Raw genomic sequence first — 15,030 nt, 5'->3', positions numbered from 1 at the left:
GAGGTGCTTTCCATATTTAAATGTTTAAATTAGTGTTTCTTGAAGTTTGCCAAATGGAGACGGTTAGAACAAGACACAGTAAAAAATAAAACAAAGCGCGTTCCTTAGCCCCCATATTTGCTCTTCACTGCACAAGCTAGCCAAAACGTGCGGAGAATGCTCCCACTAGGTCTCAGCTACGGGGATCCAGGACACAAACCTCCTTGGTGGAAGAGGTAATAAAATGGGCATTTGAGGGCATTTCCTGCACGTTGGAGAAAACGGGTAGCGAGCACTGAGATGATCTCCGTCTCTCATGAACACACAAGGAAATGGGTGAGGCATTTGACCCTCCTGAAACGCTGCTGCTTTATGCCCTTCTTACTGCATTAGAAGGAACGTGCATGCGGAGCTGCATCACTCAAGCCAGCTGCGCGCTTTTCCCTGTTTGCTCGGTCAGGTAGTCTGGAACGGTGACAGAACTATTGCGTGTGAGCTGTATCACAATCCCGTCACTTCTCAGCACGACAGTGCTCAGGAGCCACTTGCTTTGAGCCCTATAAAAGCCAAAAGGAACCAAACCTGGAGAAGACATCAAAGCAGAAGTCCTGAAGAACCTCCAAGGCCAACTTAGAGAGGTTTTCATGGAAGATAAGAAACAGTGAGACACAGGCGATGAACAGCCTGTAATGCAGCTTACAGAAATATGATGGTTACATAGAGAAACCTTGTATTCCATGGGCAGATTTGTTGTATCAAAATGTATTTACTAGAGAGAGACCTGCTTCGTGATAGAATGAAAAGACGTAATCTGAAAGGTGATGTGAAAAGGGGAGATTCTTCATCTTAAACTGTGCTGGTGCTCGACAGCACACAAAGAGCGGTGGCTTGCTTGGCGCTTTTGAAATTCTGTCAGTGGTAAATGGGTAGGGCACGATGAATTAGCTGCGGTCAGGCGCTTTGCTGTGGGCACAACCTGTTGCTTTCAGCATGTTGGTTGACCAGACGCTGCCTGTGAAACTCACTCAGGTATTAAATGGAAAGCAGGAGCGATGGGTGGAGCGATGTATTTGCTGTTTCACGACTACTTTAAAAATGGCTCTTCACTTTGGCCGATGTCTTGTAGTATGTAGATATGTTATATATTAATACCTTTTCTTCAATAAAGGAGTGTTTCTTTACAGGAAGCAGACATGAGACACATCCTTTCTTCAAAGGTCAAAAGCTTCTTTCACTAAGTCCATTGTGTTTTTTGAATCTTGCCAAATGGAGATGGTTAGAACAAGACACAGTAAAAAAATAAACAACAAGAACAACACCACCAAAGCGCGTTCCTTAGCCCCCAATATTTGCTCTTAACTGCACAAGCTACCCAAAATGTGCGGAGAATGCTCCCACTGGGTCTCAGCTATGGGGATACAGGACACAAACCTCCTCGGCGGAAGAGGGAACGACAACCAGGGTGGGGTTCGGTTCACTGTGACTTGGGTGTCACAGTGTTGGGACTTGGTTTCCACAAAGCCCGTTAGAGTGAGCGGGCAGCAAGGGCTTGATGACAGAGCCTCTCCCTGGGCATGGTTTGGGAATGGTCTGAGATTCTAGAGGGGATGTTCTCTGACCTCCAGCTGTCCCCTCAGAAGGGCCAGACTATCCCTAGGTCCTGCGTCACATCTGCTGATCCCTAGGTGCTGGTTTCGTTACGGCATCTGAAATGGCATTAAGTTGCCTGCGCGTAGGAAATCAAACTGAGGCCTTAGTCGATACACTCCCTTAAGTCTAAAGGTGTCCTAAAGATGTCTGCTTAAGGACAGTAGGAATAAGTCCTTCCTCTGCTACCTAGAATGGGATCTTGGCAATTATTTCATATGCAAAGCTGCAGTAGAGCTCTGTAAATTGGGAGGAGCTGAATGCCCAATTTGGTGTCTGGTGTTGGAGTGGGTGGCCTCAGCACCTCCGGCTGCTTCTCAAAAACTACTACTCCATCGTATGTCAACGGTGGCTAGTGGAGTTCCCAGCCTAGATCTCCAGGAGTCAGCTGGCATGTGCCACGGGAAAGAGCCCTGTTTTGTTTGCAGAGCCTCGTGGAGCGGGCTACGGCTGTCCCTGTCCAAATGCAACTCAGGTGCCTTTGGAATATCCGGGGAGAAATGGAAGGGCTTTGGAGAGATTCTTATGAAAAGCTCATGTGCTGTCAGCTGCCGTGTGTCACCAGACTGAGGAAAAACATCTATTTTTTGTAAGCAATCGCTCACGCTTCCATGCCAATGCCGTATTTACGTCATACTTCAGGCGACCATGCTCTCTTGTGAAGCTGGAAGTCCTGCACACAAGCTTTCCTGTCCCTGGTGCAGAATGGTAAGAGAGTGCTCGGGCTGTTGAGGAGGGACAGACAGGGCAGGTGAGGTCGGGGGAGTCGCAGGGTATGTAAGGGAGAGGTTTGACTTGGGGTGATGTAGTTGAGAGCCTGTGAGTGAGGATTAGGGGCTGGCAAACAAAGAAGGTTCATTGTGGGTGTCTATTAGCAATCAGCCAGCCAGGATGATAGCACTGGTGAGTTCTTGCCTAGGAAATGAGGAGAAATGTCTGGCAATGCTATGGGCATGAAGCATCCTGGGACACGTGCACCCAGACTCGTGACCCAAAGCAGCTTGGCAAAGGTGCTGGCAAAGAGCGTGGCACAAAAGGTCCTGGGCCCCCGGTGGACGGCAAGTTGAGCAGGAGCCAGCGAGGTGGCCTTGGCCCAAGGCGGCAGCCAGTGGTGCCCTGGGCTGCACGGGGCAAAGCCTTGCCAGCAGCTGGAGGGAGGGGACCCTTCCCCTCTGCTCGGCGCTGCTGAGGCCAGGCCTGAAGTGCTGTGCCCGGGTCCGGGCTCCCAGGGCGAGAGAGACACGGGCATAGTGGGGAGAGCCCCCGCTGCCCCTCCCCCACCACTGCGCTCAGAATGTTGGGGTGTGTTGACCCGGCGCTGTCCCGGCAACGCTTCTGTGCCAACTCGGAGTGCCAGGGGTAAGAGCCAAGCTCTTGCCCTGCACCACTGGGACGGCACTGGGGCGCTCTTCGCCAGATTTTTCCACGCATCTGGCCACCCCCTCGCGCCCCGCAAGCGTGCCCAACGCGAGGCAGCTCTTGGTTCCGTGGCCATGGGCCAGGTGAATTGCTGCCGCGGCTCCAGGTAGGCTCCCCCCACGCACGGCTCGGGGACACCCCAGAACAGCCGGACCATGCAGCAGCCGATTTTGTCATGCCCGACGCCGTCTGCTCCGCAGGGACGAGCCTGAGCCTGAGCCCCAGCACCCACGCATGCCCAACGGTGGAAGTGGCCAGGTGGCTGGTGAGTTTGGAGAAGACTAGGGCAGGACGGCCCTTCCCTCCTCCTCTTGCGGACGGGCACTCAGGCTGCACTGGGGCTGCTGCTGCCCTTCCCACAGGGCACGTCTGTCCCCGTTAGTCTGCGGCAGGAGAGACCTGAGCCCTCGGGATCCCTCGTTGCCAAAGGACACTTCTCCCGTGCGCTCCAGGGTCCAGGAGCGCTGGCCAGGCGCTTCTGCTCCACCTCTCTTTGCTCTCTTCTCCTTGGCAGACGGTGGCGCCCACAGCAGGAGGAGGAGGTGGCTGCCCTGGCGCTTTGTGCGGCCAGGGACCTCGGCGGCTGCAGAGGCACCGGGGCCGTCGGGCTCTGCCCGCACGGGGCTTCTCTTTGGCCGGCCCCTGGCGGATCTCTGCAGCCAGGACGGCATGCTGCCCCAGCCCATGCAGGTAAGCAAGCCTGGCCAGGGGGTCCCCATCCTGCTGGCTCCTCTGGAGAGGCGCTGTCCCCATGGCAGGCATCCCAGATGAGTCCTGGGGACAAAGCGCGCTCCTCTCCACGTCACCCAACTCCAGCCAGCCCTCTCTTCAGCCCCATCCACACTCACTCCTGCCCCTGAGGAAGCCTGGCCTCTCCCAGGGCACGTCTCCAGCCCAGCAACGTCCTCCTCTCTCCCCTGCAGGACCTGCTGGCTCTGCTGCACGAACAGGGGCCATCCACGGAGGGGATCTTCCGGCTGGCGGCCAGCGAGCGTGCCTCCCGGGAGATCAGGGAGGCCCTGGACAGCGGGACCGAGGTCCACCTGGCAAGCCAGCCGGTGCACGTCCTGGCTGTCATCTTGAAGGTGAGCCCTGCTGACCTGGAGTCCAGCAGCTCAAGGCTCTGGCGCTGCTGACGGGCAGCTGCCCGAGCAGGAGCCCAGAGCCGGGAGCTGCTGGGCACCCAGCGTGCTGGGGCTGCTGCCCGTGCTCCCGGCAGCAGCGCTCACAGCCTGACGCGCAGCCCTTGGCATTGCAGGACTTCCTGCGCAAGATCCCCTCCAAGCTCCTGGTGGCGGAGCTCTACCAGCAGTGGATGGCCGCCCTGCAGAAGAGCAGCAGGGAGGAGAGGCTGGTGGGGCTGAAAGAGTAAGTGTGGCCAGCAGCCTGGCTGCTCCGCAGGGACTGGCAGAGCCGGGCGGCACTTGCCTGCAAAGCCACAGCCTGCCTGAAAAAGATGCAGGCATTGGGGCTGGCTCCTTGTGCAAAGGGACTCTGGCCAGAAGGGCAGGCAGGGAGGGAGGTGGCAATATCTCAGGGAAGGCAGCCCCTCTGCTGTAGAGCCGGCTTGGCCAAGGAGCCTTCCCTGGGGTGGGCTTGGCTGACATCAGCATGGGACACCTGTCTTGACAACGCCTGCTTCATCTCTGAACGTTGCGTTCCTGTTCCCGCAGGGTGGCCCGAAAGTTACCCGAGGCCAACCTCCTCCTCCTCAACACCTTGCTGCGGCTGCTGCAGAACATCAGCAGCAACGCCACCGTCAGCAAGATGACAGCCAGCAACCTGGCCATCTGCGTGGGGCCCAACCTCCTCGGCCCACCAGAGGAGGACACGCTCCCTCTGGACACGCTGGTGCAGGCGACAGCCAAGGTACGCTGCGCTTCCCAGCCCGCTGCAGCCTTCCAGGCCCACGCCAGCTTTGCTCTTCAGAGGTTCCTGGCTGCCTCCTGTCTTCAGCCAATGCTGGCAGGGGAGCTGCTGGGAAGAGCAGCCGCACAGCTGCAGCTTTCTGTGCGCAAGGCAGGATGAGGAGCGGGAAGGGCTGTTGGAGCCACTTGCAGCCAGCGCGTTGGAAACCAATGGTTTGCTGTGTGCAGGTGACCCAGCTGGTAGAGTTCCTCATCAACCACCGGGAGGAACTCTTTGAGGCCGAGGAGGAGCGGGAGGAGGAGGAAGAGGGGGCTGGGCTCGCCGCTGAAGGGGCCGAGGAGTCGCCGGCAGCAGGAGCAGAGGCGGAAAGCGCCGAGGTAGGTGAGGTCCACAAGCAGCGTGAGAGAATGCCTCCCCCCTCAGAAGGTGGGATTGCCGCTGCAGGGACGAGCAAGTTCATCCACCCACCTGCAGCTTTGCACGAGTGCAGAGTGAGGCTGATGCAGGTTGGCCATCACTCTTTGTGCAGTGACCCCAGCAGAAGTGGCACAGCTGGGCTGAGCAAAGCCATCCAAGGGATCTGCCTTTTAGAGCTGAGCTGGAAAACGGGCAGGGCTCATCTTCTGCGTTTCCATTGCAGGTGCCTGCAGCCGCTGCAGAAAGCGAAGGCCAGCACAGCTCCTCTGGGCAGAGCAGGTAACATGAGCTAGCTGCGATTTTGAGTAGAATTGATTCCTGTTTGTCATGGCTTTACCTGCCTAACAATCCTTTTGGATGGAAAGCTTGCCAGGCTCTTCGCGGGAGGGGGGAAATCCTTCCCCCCGGAAGAGAAAGCTCCCGCGCGAAGAGGAGAGCGATGCGCAGCCCAGCAAGCGCAGGAGGAGCCTGGAGCCAGGGAGCTCAGGAGCGGGCGACTGAGCCAAGCCAGGTGGGGCGAGAGGAACAAGGAGCCCTGGTGTGTGAAAGAGCCTGCTCTCCCTCTTTCCAATTGTCATGCTGCTCTGAGTCTAGGAAATATTTCTGTGGTGCCCAGAGACGGCCCCAGAGAGGAGGCATTCACCTTCCCTTGGGAGAAGGGGCATGTCTGGAGGCAAAGAGCACTCCAGCGCTGGCGGTTTTCATTTGGCACTTAGAACCCTAGAATCAAAGAAGAGTTTGGGTTGGAAGGGACCTTCCAAGGTCACCTAATCCAACCTCCCCGCAATCAGCAGGGACATCTTCAATGAGATCGGGTTACTCAGAGCCCCGTCCAGCCTGGCCCTGAGTGTTTCCAGGGATGGGGCATCTACCACCTCTCTGGGCAACCTGTGCCAGCATTTCACCGCGTTCATTGTAAAACAGTTCTTCCTCTTGCCTTTGTCTTTGTGCTTGTCTTGGTCTTTGTCTTGGTTCCTCCTTCCTTTACTCTGGTTCGTTTTTACTCTCTGTTCTTACTGCAGCTGTACCCAGGCCTGGCCCTCGAAGCATAGATTTGTACGGCAGTTGAGTCAAAAGCCCCTGTGTCCGCTCAAGCCTCCCCAAGCTCGCACAATCTAAATCATCCTTAGCAAACCACCAAAGCCTAATACCCAGCCCTAAGGAATCCTGCAGAGGAGAACTGTGGATGGGGATTGCCTATCCCGGCAAAGCACGACTTGCTTGTTCTCCTCTCAGCCGTGTACTTAATGCCTGTCTTTTCCCCCCCTCTTTCTCAAGGCAGGTTGAAGAGGAAGTCGCCCTCATGTTGCCACCCTCACGTTGGCTCGGCCGGACGGTCCAGAGTTTGTTTTAGTTAGTTTGTTGGTTAGCAAGTTAGTTAGTTTGTTAGTTAGTTTGTTTGTTGGTTTGTTACTTAGCAGGTTAGTTAGTTTGTTTGTTGGTTAGTTACTTAGCAAGTTAGTTAGTTAGTTAGTTTCTAGTGTAGGTAGCTGTGTACTGAGTGCACTTTTGGTTCACTTACGGGTTTGCGAGTTTCCAAAATTTTCCCACAGGCTTTTGAGCCGATAGGGCCAGAGAGTTGGTGAGTCAGGTCGGTAGGTAGGTAGGTACATTTGGCTGAACTGCACAAGCTCCCAACAAATGTCTGGAGAACAGCCCTGCTGTCAACAACGTCTGCGGCTGCACAAGATGAGGGCCTGTCTGAAGGAGCTGCAAGAATCCACTGCCAAGCAAGAAAACCTGGCGACCGAGCGACTGAGGCAGGATCCAGCTGTGCGAGCCTCAGTCCTGCTGAGCAGGGTGTCCGGCGCGGATGTGAGCCCTGGCTGCAGCTGTGAGGGGACCGTGGCCCCGCGAGGTGCCAAAGGAAGAAGACTTGCTGCTGCGTCAGGGCACGACTTACCTGTTGTGGTTGTTCTCTCACTGCACAGTCCAATGCGACGTTCTGCTCACTCAGGCAAAGCCCAGTTAAAACAAAGGAATGTATTACTTTAGCCAGTTGCGAGTTACCGATTTCCAGTGATTCCTCATTTCTACCTCCTCTTTTGTTTGGTACATTCCAGAAAGTTTCTGTAACTAAAGATTTAGCAAGTTTCAGAGAGGTTTTAGAACGAATCACCTTGATTCTGCCACTTGATCTCTTACAGACTTAACGTTGAACTTGGAGATGTTCATCAATACGTTCCCTCCTTTCCACCCGAAATTAATAACAGTACAATAAACCTGAGAATGCCAAGAAGATGCTTCCTGTGCCGCTTTCTTTTGAAATGTAATCAACATCTTTATAAAAGAAAAAATTATCATGGAGCGTTCTATACATTGCTATGAATAACTAAACATTGTGGTATTCTAATCAGCGATAGTGGTGGTCTTGTTGGTTTTAGTGAATTTCTAAAACTGTGCCTATGAACATGTAAATATAACAGGAAAGCTGTGGCTGTTTATCACTACAGAAAAGATGGAGTACGGGCAGCAAGAAGGGCCCAATGAAGCCTCTGTAAACAGGGAGACAGTCATTAGCTGGTCTTAGTGTAACGGTTTCCATGAGATGGCTTTGCAAGAGACCGTGTCTCTTTGTTACTGAATTACAAGACACTTGTTGCATATGCCCGCAGGGTAGTGCCGCTCTTTTTCCTGCTGTTATTAGTAAATACCAGTTCTTGCTGTTGAATACCTGTTTGGAAGCCGCCTAGAGCAGCCCAGTCGATCCAGATGAGCTGCTCCAGCCTCAGGCTCTTATGTCCTGTTACAGCTTAGATGTTGCGACTGGAGAAATGTTTGTGACATTGTGAGAACATGAAGGGTCTTCCTTTGGAGAAAACTTAAAATTTAGCTCTTCGTTTTGAAACTCAAATTTGATAATGCAAAATCCAAGGTATTTAATACCTGTGGTTAGGTACGACATCCACTGAGGAACGCTGCTCTTGACCGAGGACTTTTAAAATCTGGCTAGTACCTTAAGAATTGCATGGCAAGGATGGGTTTCTGTTCTTCCCGAGAAGACATATTCTAATACGGTTTGAGTGGAGAGCTGGGGCTTTGTTTCCTTTTCTCCCCTATTCTTTCTCTGTGGAGGGTCACTAGGTATGTTTGTGCCACCTTTCCACATTCGTGAACAGAGACTAGCATTGTTTCCCTGTTTTGAGGGTAAATATATAGGACTGACATTGCGTGAAGCATCCCGGGACACATGCGCACTTTGGGACTTGTGATCCAAAGCAGCTTGACCAGGCTTCTGGAAAGCAACTTGGCCAAATATGTCCTGGGGGTCCTGGTGCACACCAAGTTGACCAGGAGTCAGCAAGGTGAGCTGACTTACATGCAGTATACACCCTAGCAGCTAAAAAAATGCCTTTGCCATAAACCAGTATTATGTTCTTCCCCTAACACGCTCCACAAATGCAGCTCGGGCCCTTTAGTAGGTGACCAATGTCTAGAAGATAAAGCTCTGTATCCTGTGTACATCCTTTCAAAAGAAGGCATTTTAAATTCTGACCATCTTCGAATACGTCTTGCTCATATGACGTGACAAATACTTCTACACAGTTGCACATGCTGCAGAAGGCACGTGTTGAGCTGCAAGAATTTCCGCTAAGGACACAGGTAACAAAATGGCCATTTGAAGGCATTTCCTGCAGGCTGGAGGAAACGGGCAGCAAGCACTGAGGTGCTTTCCATATTTAAATGTTTAAATTAGTGTTTCTTGAAGTTTGCCAAATGTAGGTGGTTAGAACAAGACACAGTAAAAAAATAAAACAAAGCGCGTTCCTTAGCCCCCATATTTGCTCTTCACTGCACAAGCTAGCCAAAACGTGCGGAGAATGCTCCCACTAGGTCTCAGCTACGGGGATCCAGGACACAAACCTCCTTGGCGGAAGAGGTAATAAAATGGGCATTTGAAGGCATTTCCTGCACGTGGGAGAAAACGGGTAGCGAGCACTGAGATGATCTCCGTCTCTCATGAACACACAAGGAAATGGGTGAGGCATTTGACCCTCCTGAAACGCTGCTGCTTTATGCCCTTCTTACTGCATTAGAAGGAACGTGCATGCGGAGCTGCATCACTCAAGCCAGCTGCGCGCTTTTCCGTGTTTGCTCGGTCAGGTAGTCTGGAACGGTGACAGAACTATTGCGTGTGAGCTGTATCACAATCCCGTCACTTCTCAGCACGACAGTGCTCAGGAGCCACTTGCTTTGAGCCCTATAAAAGCCAAAAGGAACCAAACCTGGAGAAGACATCAAAGCAGAAGTCCTGAAGAACCTCCAAGGCCAACTTAGAGAGGTTTTCATGGAAGATAAGAAACAGTGAGACACAGGCGATGAACAGCCTGTAATGCAGCTTACAGAAATATGATGGTTACATAGAGAAACCTTGTATTCCATGGGCAGATTTGTTGTATCAAAATGTATTTACTAGAGAGAGACCTGCTTCGTGATAGAATGAAAAGACGTAATCTGAAAGGTGATGTGAAAAGGGGAGATTCTTCATCTTAAACTGTGCTGGTGCTCGACAGCACACAAAGAGCGGTGGCTTGCTTGGCGCTTTTGAAATTCTGTCAGTGGTAAATGGGTAGGGCACGATGAATTAGCTGCGGTCAGGCGCTTTGCTGTGGGCACAACCTGTTGCTTTCAGCATGTTGGTTGACCAGACGCTGCCTGTGAAACTCACTCAGGTATTAAATGGAAAGCAGGAGCGATGGGTGGAGCGATGTATTTGCTGTTTCACGACTACTTTAAAAATGGCTCTTCACTTTGGCCGATGTCTTGTAGTATGTAGATATGTTATATATTAATACCTTTTCTTCAATAAAGGAGTGTTTCTTTGCAGGAAGCAGACATGAGACACATCCTTTCTTCAAAGGTCAAAAGCTTCTTTCACTAAGTCCATTGTGTTTTTTGAATCTTGCCAAATGGAGATGGTTAGAACAAGACACAGTAAAAAAATAAACAACAAGAACAACACCACCAAAGCGCGTTCCTTAGCCCCCAATATTTGCTCTTAACTGCACAAGCTACCCAAAATGTGCGGAGAATGCTCCCACTGGGTCTCAGCTATGGGGATACAGGACACAAACCTCCTCGGCGGAAGAGGGAACGACAACCAGGGTGGGGTTCGGTTCACTGTGACTTGGGTGTCACAGTGTTGGGAGTTGGTTTCCACAAAGCCGTTAAGAGTGAGCGGGCAGCAAGGGCTTGATGACAGAGCCTCTCCCTGGGCATGGTTTGGGAATGGTCTGAGATTCTAGAGGGGATGTTCTCTGACCTCCAGCTGTCCCCTCAGAAGGGCCAGACTATCCCTAGGTCCTGCGTCACATCTGCTGATCCCTAGGTGCTGGTTTCGTTACGGCATCTGAAATGGCATTAAGTTGCCTGCGCGTAGGAAATCAAACTGAGGCCTTAGTCGATACACTCCCTTAAGTCTAAAGGTGTCCTAAAGATGTCTGCTTAAGGACAGTAGGAATAAGTCCTTCCTCTGCTACCTAGAATGGGATCTTGGCAATTATTTCACATGCAAAGCTGCAGTAGAGCTCTGTAAATTGGGAGGAGCTGAATGCCCAATTTGGTGTCTGGTATTGGAGTGGGTGGCCTCAGCACCTCCGGCTGCTTCTCAAAAACTACTACTCCATCGTATGTCAAAGGTGGCTAGCGGAATTCCCAGCCTAGATCTCCAGGAGTCAGCTGGCATGTGCCACGGGAAAGAGCCATGTTTTGTTTGCAGAGCCTCATGGAGCGGGCTACGGCTGTCCCTGTCCAAATGCAACTCAGGTGCCTTTGGAATATCCGGGGAGAAATGGAAGGGCTTTGGAGAGATTCTTATGAAAAGCTCATGTGCTGTCAGCTGCCGTGTGTCACCAGACTGAGGAAAAACATCTATTTTTTGTAAGCAATCGCTCACGCTTCCATGCCAATGCCGTATTTACGTCATACTTCAGGCGACCATGCTCTCTTGTGAAGCTGGAAGTCCTGCACACAAGCTTTCCTGTCCCTGGTGCAGAATGGTAAGAGAGTGCTCGGGCTGTTGAGGAGGGACAGACAGGGCAGGTGAGGTCGGGGGAGTCGCAGGGTATGTAAGGGAGAGGTTTGACTTGGGGTGATGTAGTTGAGAGCCTGTGAGTGAGGATTAGGGGCTGGCAAACAAAGAAGGTTCATTGTGGGTGTCTATTAGCAATCAGCCAGCCAGGATGATAGCACTGGTGAGTTCTTGCCTAGGAAATGAGGAGAAATGTCTGGCAATGCTATGGGCATGAAGCATCCTGGGACACGTGCACCCAGACTCGTGACCCAAAGCAGCTTGGCAAAGGTGCTGGCAAAGAGCGTGGCACAAAAGGTCCTGGGCCCCCGGTGGACGGCAAGTTGAGCAGGAGCCAGCGAGGTGGCCTTGGCCCAAGGCGGCAGCCAGTGGTGCCCTGGGCTGCACGGGGCAAAGCCTTGCCAGCAGCTGGAGGGAGGGGACCCTTCCCCTCTGGTCGGCGCTGCTGAGGCCAGGCCTGAAGTGCTGTGCCCGGGTCCGGGCTCCCAGGGCGAGAGAGACACGGGCATAGTGGGGAGAGCCCCCGCTGCCCCTCCCCCACCACTGCGCTCAGAATGTTGGGGTGTGTTGACCTGGCGCTGTCCCGGCAACGTTTCTGTGCCAACTCGGAGTGCCAGGGGTAAGAGCCAAGCTCTTGCCCTGCACCACTGGGACGGCACTAGGGCGTTCTCCGCCAGATTTTTCCACGCGTCTGGCCACCCCCTCGCGCCCCGCAAGCGTGCCCAACGCGAGGCAGCTCTTGGTTCCGTGGCCATGGGCCAGGTGATTTGCTGCCGCGGCTCCAGGTAGGCTCCCCCCACGCACGGCTCGCGGACACCCCAGAACAGCCGGACCGTGCAGCAGCCGATTTTCTCATGCCCGACGCCGTCTGCTCCGCAGGGACGAGCCTGAGCCTGAGCCCCAGCACCCACGCATGCCCAACGGTGGAAGTGGCCAGGTAGCCGGTGAGTTTGGAGAAGGCTAGGGCAGGACGGCCCTTCCCTCCTCCTCTTGCGGACGGGCACTCAGGCTGCACTGGGGCTGCTGCTGCCCTTCCCGCAGGGCACGTCTGTCCCCGTTACTCTGCGGCAGGAGAGACCTGAGCCCTCGGGATCCCTCGTTGCCAAAGGACACTTCTCCCGTGCGCTCCAGGGTCCAGGAGCGCTGGCCAGGCGCTTCTGCTCCACCTCTCTTTGCTCTCTTCTCCTTGGCAGACGGTGGCGCCCGCAGCAGGAGGAGGAGGTGGCTGCCCTGGCGCTTTGTGCGGCCAGGGACCTCGGCGGCTGCAGAGGCACCGGGGCCGTCGGGCTCTGCCCGCACGGGGCTTCTCTTTGGCCGGCCCCTGGCGGATCTCTGCAGCCAGGACGGCATGCTGCCCCAGCCCATGCAGGTAAGCAAGCCTGGCCAGGGGGTCCCCATCCTGCTGGCTCCTCTGGAGAGGCGCTGTCCCCATGGCAGGCATCCCAGATGAGTCCTGGGGACAAAGCGCGCTCCTCTCCACGTCACCCAACTCCAGCCAGCCCTCTCTTCAGCCCCATCCACACTCACTCCTGCCCCTGAGGAAGCCTGGCCTCTCCCAAGGCATGTCTCCAGCCCAGCAACGTCCTCCTCTCTCCCCTGCAGGACCTGCTGGCTCTGCTACACGAACAGGGGCCATCCACGGAGGGGATCTTCCGGCTGGCGGCCAGCGAGCGTGCCTCCCGGGAGATCAGGGAGGCCCTGGACAGCGGGACCGAGGTCCACCTGGCAAGCCAGCCGGTGCACGTCCTGGCCGTCATCTTGAAGGTGAGCCCTGCTGACCTGGAGTCCGGCAGCTCCCGGCTCTGGCGCTGCTGACGGGCAGCTGCCCGAGCAGGAGCCCAGAGCCGGGAGCTGCTGGGCACCCAGCGTGCTGGGGCTGCTGCCCGTGCTCCCGGCAGCAGCGCTCACAGCCTGACGCGCAGCCCTTGGCATTGCAGGACTTCCTGCGCAAGATCCCCTCCAAGCTCCTCGTGGCGGAGCTCTACCAGCAGTGGATGGCCGCCCTGCAGAAGAGCAGCAGGGAGGAGAGGCTGGTGGGGCTGAAAGAGTAAGTGTGGCCAGCAGCCTGGCTGCTCCGCAGGGACTGGCAGAGCCGGGCGGCACTTGCCTGCAAAGCCACAGCCTGCCTGAAAAAGATGCAGGCATTGAGGCTGGCTCCTTGTGCAAAGGGACTCTGGCCAGAAGGGCAGGCAGGGAGGGAGGTGGCAATATCTCAGGGAAGGCAGCCCCTCTGCTGTAGAGCCGGCTTGGCCAAGGAGCCTTCCCTGGGGTGGGCTTGGCTGACATCAGCATGGGACACCTGTCTTGACGCCTGCTTCATCTCTGAACGTTGCGTTCCTGTTCCCGCAGGGTGGCCCGAAAGTTACCCGAGGCCAACCTCCTCCTCCTCAACACCTTGCTGCGGCTGCTGCAGAACATCAGCAGCAACGCCACCGTCAGCAAGATGACAGCCAGCAACCTGGCCATCTGCGTGGGGCCCAACCTCCTCGGCCCACCAGAGGAGGACACGCTCCCTCTGGACACGCTGGTGCAGGCGACAGCCAAGGTACGCTGCGCTTCCCAGCCCGCTGCAGCCTTCCAGGCCCACGCCAGCTTTGCTCTTCAGAGGTTCCTGGCTGCCTCCTGTCTTCAGCCAATGCTGGCAGGGGAGCTGCTGGGAAGAGCAGCCGCACAGCTGCAGCTTTCTGTGCGCAAGGCAGGATGAGGAGCGGGAAGGGCTGTTGGAGCCACTTGCAGCCAGCGCGTTGGAAACCAATGGTTTGCTGTGTGCAGGTGACCCAGCTGGTAGAGTTCCTCATCAACCACCAGGAGGAACTCTTTGAGGCCGAGGAGGAGCGGGAGGAGGAGGAAGAGGGGGCTGGGCTCGCCGCTGAAGGGGCCGAGGAGTCGCCGGCAGCAGGAGCAGAGGCGGAAAGCGCCGAGGTAGGTGAGGTCCACAAGCAGCGTGAGAGAATGCCACCCCCCTCAGAAGGTGGGATTGCCGCTGCAGGGACGAGCAAGTTCATCCACCCACCTGCAGCTTTGCACGAGTGCAGAGTGAGGCTGATGCAGGTTGGCCATCACTCTTTGTGCAGTGACCCCAGCAGAAGTGGCACAGCTGGGCTGAGCAAAGCCATCCAAGGGATCTGCCTTTTAGAGCTGAGCTGGAAAACGGGCAGGGCTCATCTTCTGCGTTTCCATTGCAGGTGCCTGCAGCCGCTGCAGAAAGCGAAGGCCAGCACAGCTCCTCTGGGCAGAGCAGGTAACATGAGCTAGCTGCGATTTTGAGTAGAATTGATTCCTGTTTGTCATGGCTTTACCTGCCTAACAATCCTTTTGGATGGAAAGCTTGCCAGGCTCTTCGCGGGAGGGGGGAAATCCTTCCCCCCGGAAGAGAAAGCTCCCGCGCGAAGAGGAGAGCGATGCGCAGCCCAGCAAGCGCAGGAGGAGCCTGGAGCCAGGGATCTCAGGAGCGGGCGACTGAGCCAAGCCAGGTGGGGCGAGAGGAACAAGGAGCCCTGGTGTGTGAAAGAGCCTGCTCTCCCTCTTTCCAATTGTCATGCTGCTCTGAGTCTAGGAAATATTTCTGTGGTGCCCAGAGACGGCCCCAGAGAGGAGGCGTTCACCTTCCCTTGGGAGAAGGGGCATGTCTGGAGGCAAAGAGCACTCCAGCGCTGGCGGTTTTCATT

General features: G+C 55.2%; 1 protein-coding gene and 1 long non-coding RNA gene across 2 annotated transcripts; both read left to right on the top strand.

The window, feature by feature from the left end:
- Positions 1-3,570: 3,570 nt before the first annotated feature.
- On the top strand, positions 3,571-6,086 carry LOC135578954 (T-cell activation Rho GTPase-activating protein-like). Its single transcript, XM_065055521.1, has 7 exons — positions 3,571-3,735; positions 3,969-4,130; positions 4,304-4,413; positions 4,719-4,914; positions 5,142-5,291; positions 5,555-5,610; positions 5,697-6,086. Exons 1-7 carry the CDS (start codon positions 3,715-3,717, stop codon positions 5,830-5,832), a joined length of 831 nt encoding a protein of 276 aa, XP_064911593.1. The 5' UTR covers positions 3,571-3,714; the 3' UTR covers positions 5,833-6,086.
- An 8,084-nt stretch (positions 6,087-14,170) lies between these two features.
- On the top strand, positions 14,171-14,803 carry LOC135578947 (uncharacterized). The gene is made up of 3 exons (XR_010471045.1): positions 14,171-14,284; positions 14,548-14,603; positions 14,690-14,803. It is a non-coding gene; the product is annotated as an uncharacterized LOC135578947 (long non-coding RNA).
- The last annotated feature ends 227 nt before the right edge of the window (positions 14,804-15,030 follow it).

Source organism: Columba livia, chromosome 1 (genome assembly GCF_036013475.1).
Source record: "Columba livia isolate bColLiv1 breed racing homer chromosome 1, bColLiv1.pat.W.v2, whole genome shotgun sequence".
Lineage (NCBI taxonomy): Eukaryota > Metazoa > Chordata > Aves > Columbiformes > Columbidae > Columba > Columba livia.
Note: the sequence above shows the minus strand (reverse complement) of the source record. Positions and strands in the feature narration are given on the sequence as shown.

Bases quoted from the DNA above. Each gene is read 5' to 3' on its own strand.
- LOC135578954 (XM_065055521.1), top strand. From the start codon at position 3,715: ATGCTGCCCCAGCCCATGCAG. The intron at 4,131-4,303 runs GTGAGCCCTGCT...TTGGCATTGCAG, and splicing joins TCCTGGCTGTCATCTTGAAG to GACTTCCTGCGCAAGATCCC. The intron at 5,611-5,696 runs GTAACATGAGCT...TTGGATGGAAAG, and splicing joins AGCTCCTCTGGGCAGAGCAG to CTTGCCAGGCTCTTCGCGGG.